The sequence below is a fragment of the Chiloscyllium plagiosum genome, unplaced genomic scaffold, assembly GCF_037043375.1.
Source record: "Chiloscyllium plagiosum isolate Xiang-an unplaced genomic scaffold, Cpla_swu_hap1 HiC_scaffold_37, whole genome shotgun sequence".
Lineage (NCBI taxonomy): Eukaryota > Metazoa > Chordata > Chondrichthyes > Orectolobiformes > Hemiscylliidae > Chiloscyllium > Chiloscyllium plagiosum.
In genome coordinates, this window is record NW_028270175.1 from 22,621,561 (window position 1) to 22,640,390 (window position 18,830).

The following is an 18,830-nucleotide window of genomic DNA, read 5'->3' on the forward strand; positions in this document are numbered from 1 at the left end:
CGTCTCCGCCGCATCTGCTCCCAGGAGGACCAGTTCCAAAACCGTACAACCCGATGGCCTCCTTCTTCAAAGACTGCAATTTCCCGCCAGACGTAGTCGACGATGCCCTCCACCGCATCTCTTCCACTTCCCGCTCCTTCACCCTTGAGCCCCGCCCCTCCAACCGCCACCAGGACAGAACCCCACTGGTCCTCACCTACCACCCCACCAACCTCCATGTACAACATATCATCTGCCGTCATTTCCGCCACCTCCAAACGGACCCCACCACCAGGGATATATTTCCCTCCCCTCCCCTCCCCTATCAGCGTTCCGAAAAGACCACTCCCTCCGTGACTCGTCAGGTCCACACTCCCCACCAACCCAACCTCCACTCCCGGCACCTTCCCCTGCTACTGCAAGAAATGCAAAACTTGTGCATTACTTCCCTCCAAGGCCCCAAGGGACACTTCCATATCCGCCACAAATTCACCTGCACCTCCACACACATCATCTATTGCATCCGCTGCACCCGATGTGGCCTCTTCTATATTGGGGAGACAGGCCACCTACTTGCGGAACGTTTCAGAGAACACCTCTGGGACACCTGGACCAACCACCCCGTAGCCCAACACTTTAACTCCCCCTCCCACTCCACCAAGGACATGCAGGTCCTTGGACTCCTTCATCGCCAGACCATAGTAACACGACGGTTGGAGGAAGAGTGCCTCATCTTCTGCCTGGGAACCCTCCAACCACAAGGGATGAACTCAGATTTCTCCAGTTTCTCATTTCCCCTCCCCCCACCTTGTCTCAGTCAAATCCCTCAAACTCAGCACCGCCTTCCTAACCTGCAATCTTCTTCCTGACCTCTCCACCCCCACCCCACTCCGGCCTATCACCCTCACCTTGACCTCCCTCCACCTATCGCATTTCCAACGCCCCTCCCCCAAGTCCGTCCTCCCTACCTTTTATCTTAGCCTGCTGGACACACTTTCCTCATTCCTGAAGAAGGGCTTAGGCCCGAAACGTCGATTCTCCTGTTCCTTGGATGCTGCCTGACCTGCTGCGCTTTTCCAGCAACACATTTTCAGCTGTTTCTTCCTAGATGCAAAATTACTGTTCTGAGAGAATCTGGTTTGAATTATTGGGATGCAGTTAACACCTTCCTAGTAAGACAGTTGATCTAAAGCGACTTCTGATTTATTCTGCTTCATGTCTAATCCCATATATTTAAAGGACCCTGAAGCCTGGCTTCCAATCATAAATTCCCTTTTTATGTTAACTGCATTTGTAGCCAACTCCACTGCTAAGTAGAGCTCTGTGCCCATGTGTGCACAATTCAAGTGACATTTGGTGTGATGCCACTAAAACAGGATTGTTTACTAGTATTTAAAAGTGTTGGGTGATGTGAGAGATTGCATATAAGCTTTTGCTTTGTTGCAGACCTGTTTAAGTTGATGGCATGGAGAAAACCTCCAGGTAGCTTCACATCAGAAGGGTGAATTCAAACAGGTATCAACTGGGAGAAAGCGAGCACTGCAGATGCTGGAGCTCAGAGTCAAAGAGTGTCATGCTGGACAAGCGCAGCTGGTTAGGCAGCACCTGAGGAGCAGGAAAATCGCCATTTCAGGCATACGCCCTTCATCAGGAATGAAGGTGTGGCCAAAGGAGGCTGAGAGATAAATGGGAGGAGGGAGTGGGGCTAGGGGGAAGGTAGTTGAGAATGCGATAGGTAGATGAAGTTGAGGATGAAGGTGATAGGTCGGATAGGTGGGAAGGAAGATGGACAGGTTAAGAGGGCAATTGGATCTGGGATAAGATGGGGAGAGGGGAAATGAGGAAACTGGTGAAATCCACATTGATCCCATGTGGATTTCACAAGTTTTCTCATTTTTCCTTTTCCCCACCTTATCCTGGGTCCAACCTTCTAACTCAGCACAGCCCTCTTGACCTGTCCTACCTGTCCATTTTCCTTGCCACCCTCCTCTCCAACCTATCACCTCATGCCCAACTTCATCAACTTATCATATTCTCAGCACCCCCCAACCCCCACACCCGTCCTATTTATCTCTCCGCCCCCTTGGGCCTCACCTGATGAAGAGTTATGCTCGAAACATCAATTCTCCTATTCCTTGATGCTGCCGAACTGGCTGTGCTTTTCCAGCACCACACTCTTCGAGTCAAACGGGTAACAGTTCAGGTGCAGTTATAGTTTAGCAAACTTTGCTGTAACCAGCAACTTATGAAGCAGAACTCTTGATAAACTGGCGAGAATTATGTACCTGAAATACTGGAATTTTACAGCATCATAGCAATTTCTGCAATTTCCAAGTAGTCAGTTGAAGGTGTAAGTCCGAAGACTGTCTACTGACAAGTTTTATTTAAGGCAAAACTACATTATTATTTGTGATTTGTGCTGTAAATGAAGTATGAAGTGAAGTGAATACCCTTTGCATTACATCTCTAATACCTAGTGTGTGTTTTTTACATCAATCAAAAAGTCCATATAATCAATTTGTACGCTCCTCCTATACATGTCAATTAATAAAACGTTTATCTTGCATTGCACAATGAGGTCAACCTCATTTTAGAACAATGCAAAGTATCATGATGTCTGCATTGTATCTTCATTGTTAAAATGGACATTTGTGTAACCATGACTTTTTCCTCCCTTTAATAGTTGCATAATGCCACAGGCCCAACTACACATGTGCAGGTGGATTGTAGTGGCATTTTTAATGGTGATGCTCCTTTCCTACCTTTTGGAACACACATTCCTTTTTAATGTATGTTTTGTACAATGCCAAACTTCGATAAAACCTCCTGACAGAAAATAATCTATATGTCATAAAGATGCTTGGTAGTTCTTCTTTGTGTTATCAGGAGCACATTACTGGATCTGCTTTAAGCTAAATGCAATCTACTTTTCAACAAGTGGCTGTAACTGGGAAGTACTAGACTCGCTGCATCATTCAATCCATAAAAACATTCTTTATCATCTGCTTCTTGAAGTGATATTAAAAACTGTTTCCTTTTGTAACTTCACATTCTGCAAAAATGTAACTTTTATGTAGATTGACTTACATTCCCAGACATATGTTTGAAAAGAACTAAACTCCTCTTCAAGGTCATTTTCCTGCAGCAGGGGAATTCATTCTCCAGCATCTCGATGACCAAACTTATCTTTGAAGCCCTGAGCCACTCACCTTGTTTAGCCTTCAACGTCCCATTGGGAGCACCTTCTCAGCATATAGCATCTGTATGATAAGGAAGACTGGCTGTCCCCTGTTTAGTTCCTCAGTGTAATCATCTTGTGTCGATTTATCTGCTGACTTGTTTGTTGCCATTATAATAGTGCGGTCAGGGGCTTCAGCTTCTTATGGTAATTTGCAGCCCGTTCCATGCTCAGGGTTTGTGTTAGGCTACATCCATCCCTTGCCCTCCTATCTCCTTATGGACTACTGCTAGCAGATCATAGAGTCATAGAGATGTATGGCAGCAAAACAGACCTTTTGGTCCAACTCGCCCATACCGACCAGTTATCCTAAATTAATCTAGTCTCATTTCCCCGCACTTGGCCCATATCCCTATAAACCCTTCCTATTCATATTCCCATCCAGAGGCCTTTTAAATGTTGCAATTGTACTAGCCTCCATCACTTCCTCTGGCAGCTCAATCCATGCATGCATCACCCTGTGTGTGAAAAAGTTGCCCCTTGTGTCCCTTTTAAATCTTTTCCCCCTCACCCTAAACCTATGCCTACTATTTCTTGACTGTTCCCACCCCAGGGAAATGACTGTGTCTATTTATCCTATCCATGCCCCTCATGATTTTACAAACCTCTGAGGTCACCCCTCAGCTTCTGATGCTCCAGGGAAAACAGCCCCAGCCCATTCAGCCTCTTCCTATAGCTCAAGCCCTCTAACCCTGGTAACTTTCTTGTAAATCTTTTCTGAATCCTTTCCAGTGTCACAACATCTGTCCTATTCCAAAAGTGGCCTAACCAATGTCGCAACATGACCTCCCAATTCCTATACTTAGTGCTGTAACCAATAAAGGAAAGCATACCAAACACCACCTTCACTAGCCTATCTATCTGTGACTCCACTTTCAAGGAACTATGAACTTGCACTCTGAGGTTTCTTTATTCAGCAACACTCCCTAGGATCTTACCATTAAGTGTATAAGTCCTGCCCTGATTTCACCACCTGCGATCTGATTTCCTTTTGCAAGGTCATGATTTTTTCTCTGTATGTACTTCCAGAAAATCTCCTTCTTAGTCCAATCTGTAGGCTTGCCTTAACTGCTTTCTCTCAGTTCCTATCCTCTGAAATCTGAGGCATTTTTTCTCTGGGATATTCCAACATTGTCAAAACAGAAATATTAGACTTTATTTGTCTTCTAATGAGCTGCAGAAGTCTAACCAAACGCTTGGTTTGAAGCTTAAAAAGCTAAACTCTTCTTGAGTTAACTTGTTCCCATAATTTTTAAAATTAGATTAGATTAGATTACTTACAGTGTGGAAACAGGCCCTTCGGCCCAACAAGTCCACACCAACCCTCCGAAGAGCAACCCACCCAGACTTATTCCCCTACATTTACCCCTTCACCTAATACTGTGGGCAATTTAGCGTGACCAATTCACCTAACCTGCACATTTTTGGACTGTGGGAGGAAACCGGAGCACTGTTCCAAGAACTTTTGTCTCTAGGAGAAACTATATTTGCATCTGACTTCAATCAGGTCTTTGTGAACTGAACTCAAAGGCATTTGAAAAGATTTATTTAAAAACTTTCTCAAATTCAATTCTGCCAATCTACTGAGCTGTAGGCATAAACCCCCACAATATAAACAAACTACTATTAATAATGTCAGATACCTTGTAATTACTGTCTGACACACACTGCTTTAAAATCATGATTTCACATGGACCTATATGCTGTGAAGTATGGTAGTTTTAAATTGACTACTACCGTTGAGAATTGGAGGAGGCATGACTGCAGACATTTGATCTGATTTGTTGATTCTGGGATTACTGAGCTGTGTTGATGACATGCAGTTTCTGCTGTTTGGCAAGTATGTCATCCTACCTTAGACCCAAACAATATAGATGCAAGTATTTTGTGAATGAGAAAAAACAAGGAACTGTAAGGAATGAGAAATTTAGGGGAAGTCTAGAAATCATTGAATGATAATGGACTATCTTTACCTTACGGTCAGGATACAAGAAAGAGGAACGTTAAGTTGCATCTATACAGCCCTCTTGTTAGATTCTCTTCGGCCTGAAAAGTGATTCCAGAAAACCGGGTTGGGCTGCTGCTCTGCTGCAGTAAGCCCTCAGTAGTGGAGGTCCAAGATGGATGTAGTATAGAACAGAGGGATTGAAGGGAATTGGTGTTTATGTAATCACAAGTCAGACTCTGATCTGTTTGGTGTGGGTGGAGGTGGCTGTGGGAGAGGATCTTTGAGGATGAGGAGGAATGGAGGAATTTGAAGTGGGAGAGTGGTGATATCAGCTATGCCATGGAACCAGCCTGCCTTGCAGTGATGTTTCTTCTTTGGTGTTTTTGCTTCTACTAATCGCAGATCTTTTTATTTGGTTCAATTAGGAGTTCTGGCAAATCGCAGCAGGAACTGCTACTCGACTTGATGTGGTCAATTTGGCCAGAGCTCCCAGCTTATGGACGCAAAGCTGCACAGTTTGTGGATCTTCTGGGGTACTTCTCTCTCAAGACTCCACAGACTGAAAAAAAGGTAAAAAGGAACTGGCAATGGGCCAATGTCTGCTACTTAACAAGATCAATCCTTGTAGGGAATTTCACAGCTCTATATATTCCTAAATTATTCATGCTGAATTTATTCTTGTCCTAGCTGAAAGAATACTCTCACAAGGCAGTGGAGATTCTTCGTACTCAAAACCATATTCTCACCAACCACCCCAACTCCAACATTTATAAGTGAGCAATATATTTAAATGTCTGTTTTTGTCACAAGTGAATAAATTAAATGTAAACCAAGAATTGTTGAAAGAAGTGCTGTTGCTATGATACTTGCAGAATTAATAATGTTCTGATATTTTCTCTTTTCACTTTGATACAGTATGCTATCTGGTCTCGTTGAGTTTGATGGCTACTACCTCGAGAGTGATCCCTGTCTTGTCTGTAATAACCCTGAGGTGCCATTCACTGTAAGTATGAAAGTATACTTGGCTGCATGTCTGGTACTGCAGTAAGATCAACCAATTAAAGCTATTTTCCTCTGGAAAGTTGTTTTCTTGAATGTATAAAGATTTGTGTTCATTTTGTGTCTGTGTCATCATCATCAGTCCCCTTCATGAATATTATTGGTTAGAAATCAATTTGGTTATCTTTAGCATGTGGTTTGAAAATATATGACTGCTTTCTGCTTGTGTTTTGGTTTGTCACAACCAAACCATCTTGTCAAACCAGAAATCTGTCACTCCCCCGATGACTGAGTGATACATAATGTGAACTCCCAAAGGAACGAATAAACTTTGCACTGGACTATTGGTTCTACGTTAGTTTTCTGTTGTATTTCATCCACATAAATATTTTGGTAATTTTAAGTAATCTCTCTTCAGAATATTAAGCTTTCATCAATAAAAGTAGACACACGCTACACGACTACACAGCAAGTGGTGAAACTAATTGGCAGTCACACCATCAGCAAAGTGACTGTGAAGATTGGAGATCTAAAACGCACTAAGATGGTTCGCACAATTAACCTGTATTACAACAACAGAACCGTGCAGGCTATTGTAGAACTGAAAAACAAGTGAGTGTCTGGCTATAATAATTACAAGCTTGTAAATGATGGGTGAATGTTTTATATTAATTTTTCCAAAATGAAGGTGTAAATTCTGGCTATCTGTAAGCAATCTGTGCAAATTGAGTGAATTATTGTCTGCATATGCCCTATTAATAAATATCATACTGTCACCCTTTTGTGCTCATTGGACCATGCTTTTACCTGAATGTTAGCCTTGATTTACTGCTAACATTCTTATGAGATGGGAAGTTGGGTTTCAGGCAACGTCAGAGGTGCCTTTGTTCAGATGGCATGTTAATTTGTCTGCCCTCTCAGGTGGACATGGATGATCTCATTCATTACACAAAGAAGATCAGGGAGATGCACTTTCTCCTGACAATGTTACAAAGGTGATTTCTAGTCACGTATTTCTCTGTTGTTTGTAGACCTTGTTGCCAAATTAGTCTCAGCGTTTCCTCAGTAATGTACACTTCAGAGATAAATAATTGATGGCAAATTGTCTTGGGACATCCTGAGGACAGTAAAGGCCATACAAACTATAGATTCTTTCTTGAATGGAAACCATTGCCCAATGTCCGTGTCTTTTTGCTTGCATGGTCTTGCTTGATTTTATTGTATTTAACATCAATAGTATAATTCTAAATCAATTCAGGCGTGATTTAAATTTTACAGTTTGACTGAATTCTAACTTCAGTTCTATGGTAATGTTTGCCTCACCAACCATGTGCCTTCTTTCTTTAGGCCAGCTCGTTGGCACAAAGCTAAAAAGGTTCAGCTAACACCAGGTCAGACTGAAGTGAAGATTGATCTCCCACTCCCCATTGTAGCATCCAACCTCATGATTGAGTTTGCTGACTTCTATGAGAATTACCAGGCATCAACTGAGACCTTGCAGTGTCCACGCTGCAGTGCATCCGTTCCTGCCAATCCAGGTGTTTGTGGTAACTGTGGGGAGAATGTATACCAGTGCCACAAATGCAGGTGAGTGGACTTATAGATAACTGGCAATAGATAAAATTAACATAAAGCAATAACAATATTAACATGTCAGACAATGCCTCTGTATTGATAAGGTTTGGATGACACTTTGCTGATTGTCAGTTATAGATCTGAGACACATAACTTCTCTGGTAGCATTCTGAATTCTGTTTTCATAATATAGCTGCTTTCACCCTATAGTTATTAAAAGTTGGAATAAAATTGAATATTTGAAATTTTAAAAAATTGTCTAAAATTAAATGGTTTTAAATGCTCTCTACTTGTTAGTTGACTGATTTGATGAATACTAAGACTGATCTACCCCAATTGACTTGACCAACATTATTTTGCATAGTCAGGGTTGTCGAATTATATACTAGTGGATAGCACCACCAAGGTAGAGTTTGTGATCACATTCGCGTGGCATTGACAGGTTGTCTTGTTCAGTTGCAACAGTACAAATTGACTATGTGCAGATTGCTGTGTATTGGTGGTGGAGGAAGTGAATTTTTAAGTAGATTGGTGGTGCGATGATAGTGTTTCATCTTGCATAATGCCAAACCTCTTGAATGTCACTGGGGAGACACTGATCCACATGTGTCTGTTGTAGGTGATGGGCAAACTTTGTGGAGATAGGGGCTGAGTTACCTACTTCCAAATTTTCAGCCTCTAATTTGCTCTTGTAGCCACAGCATTCTCATGTAGGTGATCCAGTTCAAATTCTAACCAGTGATAATTCTGAGGATGTTTATAGATTGTGTGGTGGTCATGCCAGTGAATGTCAAGGGAGATGGTTAGATTCTCTGTTTCTAATAATCATTGCCTTGCACTTGTTTTGGGTAAGCATGGACAAGTTGGACTGAGGGGTCTGTTTCCGTGCTGTACATCTCTATGCCTCTATGAATGCCTGTTTATCGGGAGCCTATAGTTAACCTTTGGCTGCACAGTTTGTAAGTTCCGGCTATCTATTTTTGACCAGTAACTTGATTTGACTCAGGTCTGTTTCTGTCCTGTATGACTCCAAGTACTTCATTGAAAAACTTGATTCTATCATGGGTAATCTCTGAGGTAAATGTCATGAAATAAAAATGAACATTGAGAGTAATTCAACTGCTGTCTTTCCTAGGTCTATTAACTATGATGAGAAAGATCCATTCCTTTGCAATGCCTGTGGATTCTGCAAGTATGCACGGTTTGATTTCATGCTGTACGCCAAACCATGCTGTGCAGTAGATCCAATTGAAAATGAGGAGGACAGAAAGAAGGTGAGATCACCCGGAGAAATATTCTGACTCAGTTTTAGACTTAACCAGGATTTCACTCCCCTTTTGCTTTCTTGGACTAAGTTTGGGGAATGTCTGGTTGAGAACTCATTGGATTACAGCCCCTTTGATATATTTTGTCTTTCTGCCTTTTAAATCAAATTGCTATAATTTTACTAATTTATTTCTGTTTTGGTTTTGGTCTTGCAGGCAGTAACAAACATAAACACTCTGTTGGATAAAGCTGACCGTGTTTATCATCAGCTGATGGGACACAGGCCACAGCTTGAAACTTTGTTGGTGAAAGTTAGTGAGGCAGCTCCTGAGAAGCCACAGGTAAAGGGACATGTTTCACTGGTTGGAAGATATTCAGCAGGGCAGTCTGTCCATATTAGTCATGTACAGAATCTCACTAGAAAATTTATCGAAACAATAATAGAACCAGACACAAGAAGACTGGTGACTAAAATTATTGGGTGCCATTTCCGTCCAGTGGGATGTCACCACCAGACACACATTCCCCACTCCTCCCTTTGTAGCCTTCCCCAGTGTTTTCTCCGGGAAACCCTGATACACTCCTCCTTCACTCCCAAAACCTCCCCAGTACTCCACACCACCTTGCCCTGTAATCTCAGGTGTAACACCTATCCTTTTATTTCCTGCACTTCACTCAATCTAGTGTACTGCACTCGCTCATAACGTGGTCTCCTCTACATTAGGGAAATGAAGCAAAGAGACTGGGTGACTGCTTTGCAGAAGGGCGGTGCGGTGGCTCAGAGGTTAGCACTGCTGCCTCACAGCGCCAGGGTCTTGGATTCGATTCCAGCCTCAGGTGACTGTCTGTGTGGAGTTTGGACATTCTCCCTGTGACTGCGTGGGTTTCCTCCAGGTGCTCTGGTTTCCTCCCACAGTCCAAAGATTTGCAGGTTTGGTAAATTGCCATGTTAAATTGCCCATAGTGTTCAGGGAAGTGTAGGTTAGGTGTAAATGTAGACTAGTTGGGGAACGGGTCTGGGTGGGTTACTCTTCAGAGGGTCACTGTGGACTTGTTGGGCCAAGTGGCCAGTTTCCACACTCGGGATTCCAAGTATTGTAACACCTAAGTATAATAATCTACATTCAATCCACGAAAATAAGAACTTCCAGTTCCTTGTCACTTAAGCACACCACTCTGTTCCCTGCCCAACATCTGTCTCCGGTTTGCTGCATTGCTCCAGTGAAGCTCAGTGCAACCTGGAAGAACAGCACCTCATTTCCTACTTGGGAACTCTGCGGCCTTCTGAAGTCCAGGGTTTGAGCACCTTCCCTCCAAGTCTTACCCCATCCCCACATACCAGGCCATGTATTCCAATGGGCTGCTATCACAGACAAGTCATTGTCAGCTATTAATAGTCCCCATTAGCAGCTATTCATTCTCAGGCTGACTCTTACTCAATCCTTTGTCTGCCCAACTGTTTTTCTCTTTCTTTGGACACCGTGACCAGCTATCATTTACTCCTCCCCATCTTCTGTATGTAGCTTTATGTAGCTAAAATCAGTTTTGAAGACGGGTCGGTCACTGGACCCAAAATGTTAATTCTGCTTTCTCTGTGCTAATGCTACCATCCTGCTGAGTAGATGTAGACATAGAACAGTACAGGCCCTTTGGCCCTTGATGTTGTGCCAACCTTTTATCTTACTCTAAGATCAAAGTATTTCTAGCAAATTCTGTTTTTATTGTTGATGACTAAAAACTGCATTGAATAGGTGGGTCTGGAAATGACTTTTGAAGATTGTGTAGGAGGTAAAAGAGATTTAGGTAGGGAATGAAGGAATCCCAAATGTTAAAGTAAATCTCTAGAAATACAACCTAAGCGAACAATTTCTGTAATGACTTGCAGATACTGTGTCTGGCATGCATTTAAGAAGGGATGATTTCTTTACCCATTCAGTTCTGTACATTAGCAACAAAGTCTTTCACTGGGGACCGGCTTCACTCAGGTTCTGAAGAACATTTGCCAGTCTATTATCAATCTGCTTTGTTCAGTTTATGCTTGCATTCAGTATCGAAGGAGGCCAATTGCCCATTATTACTATTACTCTTATTAGTCTGAATCAATGTTCTTACCAAATATCCTGCAAAATATTCCTTTTTAAGACCATATCTAGTTCACTTTTGAAAGTTAATATTGAATTGGTTACCACTACTTTTTCAGCTAGTGAATTCCAGATTTCACCAGCTCACTGTGTAACAGAAAATTTTCCTTTTTATACTTAGGACTTCTTGTCAGTTGCCTTAAACTTGTGTTCCCTGGTTACTGAACATCTTACCAGTTGAAAACATTTCTCCCCCTCTATTCTAACAATTTCCAATATTGTATTGAGCATTTCTTTTGTATTTCCCTTGAACCTACTATACTTCAAGTAGAACCATTCCAGATTCTACAGACTCTTCATATAACTGACATCCCTCATTCCAGGCATCATTGTAGTAAATCTCAACTGCACCCTCTTCAAAGCTTTGGCCCCTTTCCCAAAATATGGTGCTCAGAGTTGGCTACAATCCTCACTGGGACAAACCAGTGATTCAGTGTATAGTGTTTTTGCTTTTGTACTTTATACAGTTTATAAAGATAGAACTAAGTGGGTCAATTTAAAAATGAGATTTTGTGTTTAAAACTGAGATGCCTTTTTTCCTTAGTTGATCCTTAGTTTATGGAATTCTCTTCCTAAAAAAACCGTGGAGGCTTGGCCATTGAGTTAGGTATATCTTTGATAACCAAGACACTCGACTGAAGATTTTGGGAGCAAACAGGAGATTAGAGTTAAGAGCACAGCCGGGATGTCCATGAATGTTTTGAAAGACGAAACAGATGTGAAGTACTGAATGGCTGACTGAATGGTTCGATGTTCTAAACATCCTATCTGTTCTTTTAACAGCTGTGGAAATGAGTTGCATTTTATATATCAAGAAATTGGTCTTAATCATTTATTCTTTCTTATTTCCCAGGATGATTCCAGTGGCGTTGCTGGAATCAGTACAACAGCAGCAAGTGTGAATCGCTACATCCAGCAACTGGCTCAGGAATATTGTGGAGATTGTAAGACATCCTTCGACGAGTTGTCCAAAATCATTCAGGTAGAAAAATTCAAATAAATACAAAGTTTGTCTCCAACATACACAAGATTTAATAATAATGTAATTCAAAGCAGTAAACAGTAAGGCAGGTAGCTGTAAAATTAAATATGCTGCATTGTGATGATTAATTGTCTTGGATTTAAAAGTGCGCATAACTTATGAACATTTAATGTAGGGTTCATCAAGTTGTATGACCAGCAGTTTCGATATCATGGTTGTTTTGCAGAAAGTTCTGGCTTCACGGAAGGAGCTGCTGGAATATGATCTTCATCAACGAGAAGCAGCAACAAAGTCATCACGATCATCAACTCAGCCTACATTCACAGCCAGTCAGTATCGAGCTCTGTCTGTCCTTGGCTGTGGCCACACCTCTTCAACAAAATGTTATGGCTGTGCCTCAGCTGTTACTGAGCATTGTATTACATTGCTTCGTGCCCTCGCTACCAACAGCACTATACGGCAGATTCTGGTTTCTCAGGGACTTATCCGAGAGCTGTTTGATTATAATCTGCGGCGTGGTACTGCTTCAATGAGAGAGGAAGTCAGACAACTGATGTGCTTGTTAACGAGGTATGTCTGGAGATTGAGCTCCTTGTCTGATGTTAGAGGGCAACGGTCGGTTTAAAGATCAATAGTTTGTTTTCCATCAGGGACTGGGCTGCATTGGCAGGAATATTTGGCAGTTGGTTCTGAAAATGTCATTTCAGAACATAGAGTTTAGTGTTGCACCCAAACAGACCTAATATTCACCTAAAATAGGATGAATTTTCTTTTCTTCCTCTGTCTCTATTCTCATTTCTTCACTTCTTTGCTTCATTGTTGGGATTTGATCCCAGTCCCTAGCAGTTGAAGCAAGGTTACCATTGGATCAGAAAACTGGAGTTATTGAAGAGTAATTCTGATTTAAGATGTTGTGATGTCAACATTTCTCTTTTAAACGGATCCTTCGCAACTGTTCTTAAAATGCTAAATTTAAAAGTATGTTTCGGGAAAGCTACAGACATCATGTGCTCTCAGAAACAGTAATGTCCAATTCTGTGCTCAACACATGCCAACTGCATTGAACACTGTGTACCAATATTAGAAGATGGTAAGCTGACCTCATGCAAGAGCTGGAGACAGGCAGAAGGTGACTGTACCTATTGATATGGTGCTTGGCATTTGTGACTAGTCATCTCTAGTCAGGTCGTCAAAGCTTTGTCACCAGCTTTCATTTTGTACCTGAGGAGTATCTTTGAAATTGAGTGTTAGGACGTTCTTTTAAAATGAGTTGGGGAAAAAAACATGGTCCGTCTCCCAAGTAGTGCATGCCCTGTTGTTTAAAGATGCTATTATTTCTTTTTAAAAATGAACTTGACCCTTTTACATTCCATCTGTGATATGTGTGAGGTGTGTGTCTGCACCCTGGAGAGGGTGACAAACCAACTGTGCATGTTTCCTGAATTTTGTTTAAAGTTGCTACAATACCCACTCGAGGCATGCACTTAGTCAATCAGCTATCGGTTTCAAGGTCCCTCATTCAGATCTCAGCCAGAAGAAGTGGACTTTTAAAATAGAAAAAGTTTTATCAGTCAATCCAGAAGCTCAAGAGCAGCTTCAGATAATCTGTGGCTCTTTGAAATCATTGGTGCACTTTCTTCAAACATTTAATTTTATCTGACCATGCAGTTTTTCAATTGGATTAATTACACCCTATATGTGTTTGTCTGCAAGAAATACTTACATTTTGTAATGATAAAGGAATTGTCAATAAGTGATTGCTGGGCCCCTTACTGAGAGATTTGTTTCATTGATAGTCATAGGTGAGGTGCCACAAGATTGGAGGTTGACTAACATGGTGCCACTATTTAAGAAAGGTGGTAAGGAAAAGCCAGAGAACAATAGACCTATGAGCCTGACATTAGTGGTAGGCAAGTTATTAGAGGGGCTTCTGAGGGACAGGATTCAAATGTATTTGGAAAGGCAAGGACTGATTAGGGACATTCAACATGGCTTTGTGCGTGGGAAATAGTGTCTCACTAAATTGATTGAGATTTTTGAAGAAGTAACAAGAAGGATTGATGAGGGAAGAGCGATGGACGTGATCTGTATGGTGTTCGACAAGGTTCCTCGTGGTAGACTGGTTAGCAAGATTAGATCACATGGAATACAGGGAGAACTAGCTATTTGGATACAGAACAGGCTTAAAGGTAGATGACAGGGCATGGTGGTGGAGGGTTGCTTTTCAGACTGAGGCCTGTGACCAGTCGTGTGCCACAATGATCAGTGGCGGATCCACTACTTTTTGTCATTTATATAAATGATTTGGATGTGAACATAGGAGTTTGCAGATGACACCAAAATTGGAGGGGTAGTGGACAGCAAAGAAGGTTACCTCACATTACAACGGGATCTTGATCAGGTGGGCCAATGGACTGAGAAGTGGCAGATGGAGTTTAATTTAGATAAATGTGAGATGCTGCATTTGGAAAGAGAAATCAGAGCAGGACTTAATGGTAAGGTCCTAGGAAGTGTTGCTGAACAAGGAGGCCTTTGAGTGCAGCTTCATAGTTCCTTGAAAGTAGAGTTACAGGGAGATAAAATAGTGAAGGTGGTGTTTGGTATGCTTTCCTTTATTGGTCTGAGCATTGACCTAGGAGTTGGGAGGTCATGTTGCGTCTGTACAAAAGGCCCCTTTTGTAATATTGTGTGCAAATCTGGTCTCCCTCCTATCGGAAAGTTGTTAAACTTGAAAGGGTTCAGAAAAGATTATGAAGGGATGTTGCCAAGGTTGGAGGATTTGAGTGAAAGGGAGATACTGAATAGACTGGGCTGTTTTCCTTGGAACATCAGAAGCTGAGGGGTGACATTATAGAGGTTTATAAAAGCAACTGAGACACGTATAGGCTAAATAGATAAGGTATTTTCCCTGCGTGGAGGGAGTCCAGAACTGGAGGTGAGAGCAAAAATATTTAACAGAGAGTTAAGGGGCAACTTTTTCATGCTGAGGGTGGTACATGTATGGATTGAGCTGCCAGAGGAAGTGGTGGAAGCTGGTACAATTGCAACATTTAGAGGGTTATGGGCCAGGTGCTAACAAATGGGACTAGATTAATTTAAGATATCTGATTGGCATGGACAAGTTGGACCGAAGAGTCTGTTTTCATGTTGTACATCTCTGTGACTCTATTTCACTAGACAGTTTTACTTTTATAACATTTCTAGTGAAAAATTGAGTAGAGTATACAAAACATGGAAAATAGGAGTAGGCTATTCGTTTGGCATTCCGAACCTTTTTCACCATTCAATCTGTTGATAATCCAACTTTGTACCCTGTTCCCACTTCCACCCCATATCTTTTGATCGGTTTAGAGCCACATCTAACTCCTCCTTGAAAATATTCCATGCTTTGGTCTTGACCGCTTTCTTTGGCGAGCCTGTGGAATTCTGTCACTTTCTAGTTGAAGAAATTTCCTCATCATCTCAGTCCTCAGTGGGCCTATCCTGTATCCTTAAACTGTGACCCCGGATTCTGGACTCCCCAGTCATCAGGAACATCCTGCCTGCGTTTACCCTGTCTAGTCCTTTTAGAATTAAGTAGGTTTTTGTGAGATTCCCTCATTCTTGTAGTTTCCAGTGAACATAGACCTACCCAATCCAGTCTCTGTTTATGAATAAATGCCAGAAATCAGTTTGGTAAACCTTTGTTGCATTCCCTTCATAGCCAGAACTTACTTCCTTGGGTAAGGAGACCAAAATTGTATATGATACTCTGTGTGGCCTCATCTAGGTCCTGTGGATTTGCACCAAGGCATCCCCGCTCCTGTACTTGAATCCTGTCACTATGAAGGCCAGCATACTGTTTATTATCTCCATCACCACCTGCTGCCCCAGTGCGCTTGCATTCACTGGCAAGGGCATCCAGGTCTTGTTGCACGTGCCCTTCACCCAGTCTATCACTATTCAGATAATAATTTGCTTTCCTGCTTTTGCTATCTAAGTAGACAACCTCTCATTATTCCACATTATACTTCGTCTGTCATGCATTTGCCCAATCGTTAAACTTGTCCAAATCACTTGTCCATCTCTGCATCCTCCTTACAGTTCACCCTCCCATCCAGCTTTCTGTTGTCTGCAAACCTGTGGATATTACATTTAGTTTCCCCAACTAAATTATTAACGTATATTGAGAGTAGCTGGGATGCAAGCAATAATCCCTACAGTGCCCCACTAGTCATCGTCCTCAAGTGGCTGACAATGTCCTGCTTATTTTTTAGTCTTTGGTTCCTGTCTGCCAACTAGTCCTCTATCCATGTCAATACACTATCCCCAATCCTGTGTGCTTTTAATTTTACATGCTCATTTCTTACATGAGACCCTGTTAACAGCCTTTTAAAAGTCCAAGTAAACTGCATCTACTTGCTCCCCCCATATCAACTCTACTCATTGCAATATCAAAATTCCAGTCGATTTTCCATAGAAACATAGGAGCTCGGAGCAAGTGCAGGCTATTCAGCACTTCAAGCCTGTTCTGCCATTCATTATGAGCATGGCTAAACTTCCACTCAATAGCTTGTCCCTTCTTTCCTCCCATCCTTTGATCCCTTTATTTTTAAGTGCTATATCCAACTCCTCCTTGAAATTATACCATGTTCTGGCCTTGACTACTTTCTGTAGGAGCGCATTCCACAGGCTCACCATTTTCTGGGTGAATAGATTTTTCCTCTTCTCCATCCTAATTGGTGTACCATGTCACCTCAAACTTTGATTCCCAGTTCTGGACTCCCTCACTGTTGGAATTTCTTCCTGCATCTACTAGTCCTAATAGAGTTTTATAGGTTTCAATGAGATTCCCCACTCCATTCTGCTGAATTCCAGTGAGCACTGAAAAGGAGGAAAAGCTTAGGAATTAGGCAACCGAAAACACAGCTGCTAACTGAAAGACAATGGACATTTTGAATATATAATCAACCAACTTTGGAAAAGAGCAGAGAATAACAGCAAAGGTTGGTGCGATTAGGAACGTGGGCATTGGTTTGACTACATGAATGAAAATGTTCAAGTTGAAACATTGCTGGATCAAAAGGGATCAGAAGCCAGTGTGTGTCAGATAGTACAAGGGGGATATATAAAAGAATCTGCTGAGAGTCAGAATACATAACACAACAATTTTGGACAAGCTAACATTTCTGAATGTTGCCTAGTTAACCAAGAGAGCATTATAATGAGAATGTTCAAAGATTTACAATGGCATTGATGAAGATTTCAGCAGGTGAAAATGGATGTTATTGAAGACTGAGAGGATGTACAGTAGGAAGCTCAGCTCAGGGTTCAGTAAGAAATTAAGATTACAAGACAGTCCAACTTGGCCAGGAAGGGAGATGTACAATCTTTTTGTATACTAAATTGGAGAATGGCCAATTTTTGCATGAAGCACTTCACAGGCAATGAATTACATTTGAAGTATAATTAATGCAAACAGACTAATTCAGCTAATTTATACAAAGAAAATTCTGACAAATGACCAATTGATTAAAAAACAAAATGCTGAAAATACCCAGAAGTTCATGCAGAAATCATGGAGAGAAACCAAGTGAATGTTTCATGTCGATGAGCTCTTGTCAGAGTTCGTTGGAATTTATTATTTAGCTATTTTTCTTTTGAGCAAGTGATACATATTGGCAGCATCATCAAATTAATTCACTGCTGCTAGTTCTGTCATCCCACAGGATCTTTTAAATCCACCCTGATAAAAGCAGACCAAGCCTTATTGTGTCACCATTGAAGAATCTGATACAGCACCACTCCTTCAGTACTGCACTGAAATATTTGCCTTGATTTATGGGCCGAGGTCCTGGTGTCATGCTTGAACCCACAACCTTTTGAATGCAGCAAGAATGCTTCCAGCTGAGCCATTCTGATGCTTAATACCTTAGTTGGAATGTATTTATTTGCTTTGTTACTGTGTTGCTATGAGTGCATTTATATGATCATCATATTTTTGTTCTTAACTTCCAGGGATAATGCAGATGCAACACAACAAATGAATGACCTCATCATTGCCAAGGTTTCAACTGCACTTAAAGGGCACTGGGCCAATCCTGATCTGGTGAGTATGGTTGTAACCCTGAACTTTGCAGTGAAGGACAAAGAAACAGTGCTCGCAATTGACCTCAGCAAAATTGTTCATGCAAAACAAACTTCCACTATTCCATTATTGCTTTAATTTGGTGCTCTGTACAGAGGATCTATGGCATGCAGCAATGGACAGGCAAGCTATTAGCCAATCAGACAGAAGTTCTAAATTGGAGAATGGCCAATTTTGACGGTATTAGGCAAGAACTTTCGAAAGCTGATTGGGGGCAGATGTTCGCAGGTAAAGGGACGGCTGGAAAATGGGAAGCCTTCAGAAATGAGATAACAAGAATCCAGAGAAAGTATATTCCTGTCAGGGTGAAAGGGAAGGCTGATAGGTATAGGGAATGCTGGATGACTAAAGAAATTGAGGGTTCGGTTAAGAAAAAGAAGGAAGCATATGTCAGGTACAGACAGGCTAGATCGAGTGAATCCTTAGAAGAGTATAAAAAAAGTAGGAGTATACTTAAGAGGGAAATCAGGAGGGCAAAACGGGGACATGAGATAGCTTTGGCAAATCGAATTAAGGAGAATCCAAAGGGGTTTTACAAATATATTAAGGACAAAAGGGTAACTAGGGAGAGAATA

At 41.6% G+C, this 18,830-nt stretch overlaps 1 protein-coding gene across 8 annotated transcripts in view; it reads left to right on the forward strand.

The window, feature by feature from the left end:
• Positions 1-18,830, forward strand: part of ubr4 (ubiquitin protein ligase E3 component n-recognin 4) — a 202,298-nt gene that overhangs the window by 135,097 nt on the left and 48,371 nt on the right. For all 8 annotated transcript variants that reach the window (XM_087980458.1, XM_043675848.2, XM_087980459.1 and 5 more), the window contains 10 exons: positions 5,591-5,735; positions 5,853-5,938; positions 6,081-6,168; positions 6,583-6,776; positions 7,512-7,751; positions 8,875-9,013; positions 9,221-9,346; positions 12,000-12,128; positions 12,355-12,698; positions 18,126-18,216. In XM_087980458.1, the coding sequence (XP_087836584.1) occupies positions 5,591-5,735; positions 5,853-5,938; positions 6,081-6,168; positions 6,583-6,776; positions 7,512-7,751; positions 8,875-9,013; positions 9,221-9,346; positions 12,000-12,128; positions 12,355-12,698; positions 18,126-18,216 (1,582 nt within the window). The remainder of the gene's footprint in view (positions 1-5,590; positions 5,736-5,852; positions 5,939-6,080; positions 6,169-6,582; positions 6,777-7,511; positions 7,752-8,874; positions 9,014-9,220; positions 9,347-11,999; positions 12,129-12,354; positions 12,699-18,125; positions 18,217-18,830) is intronic.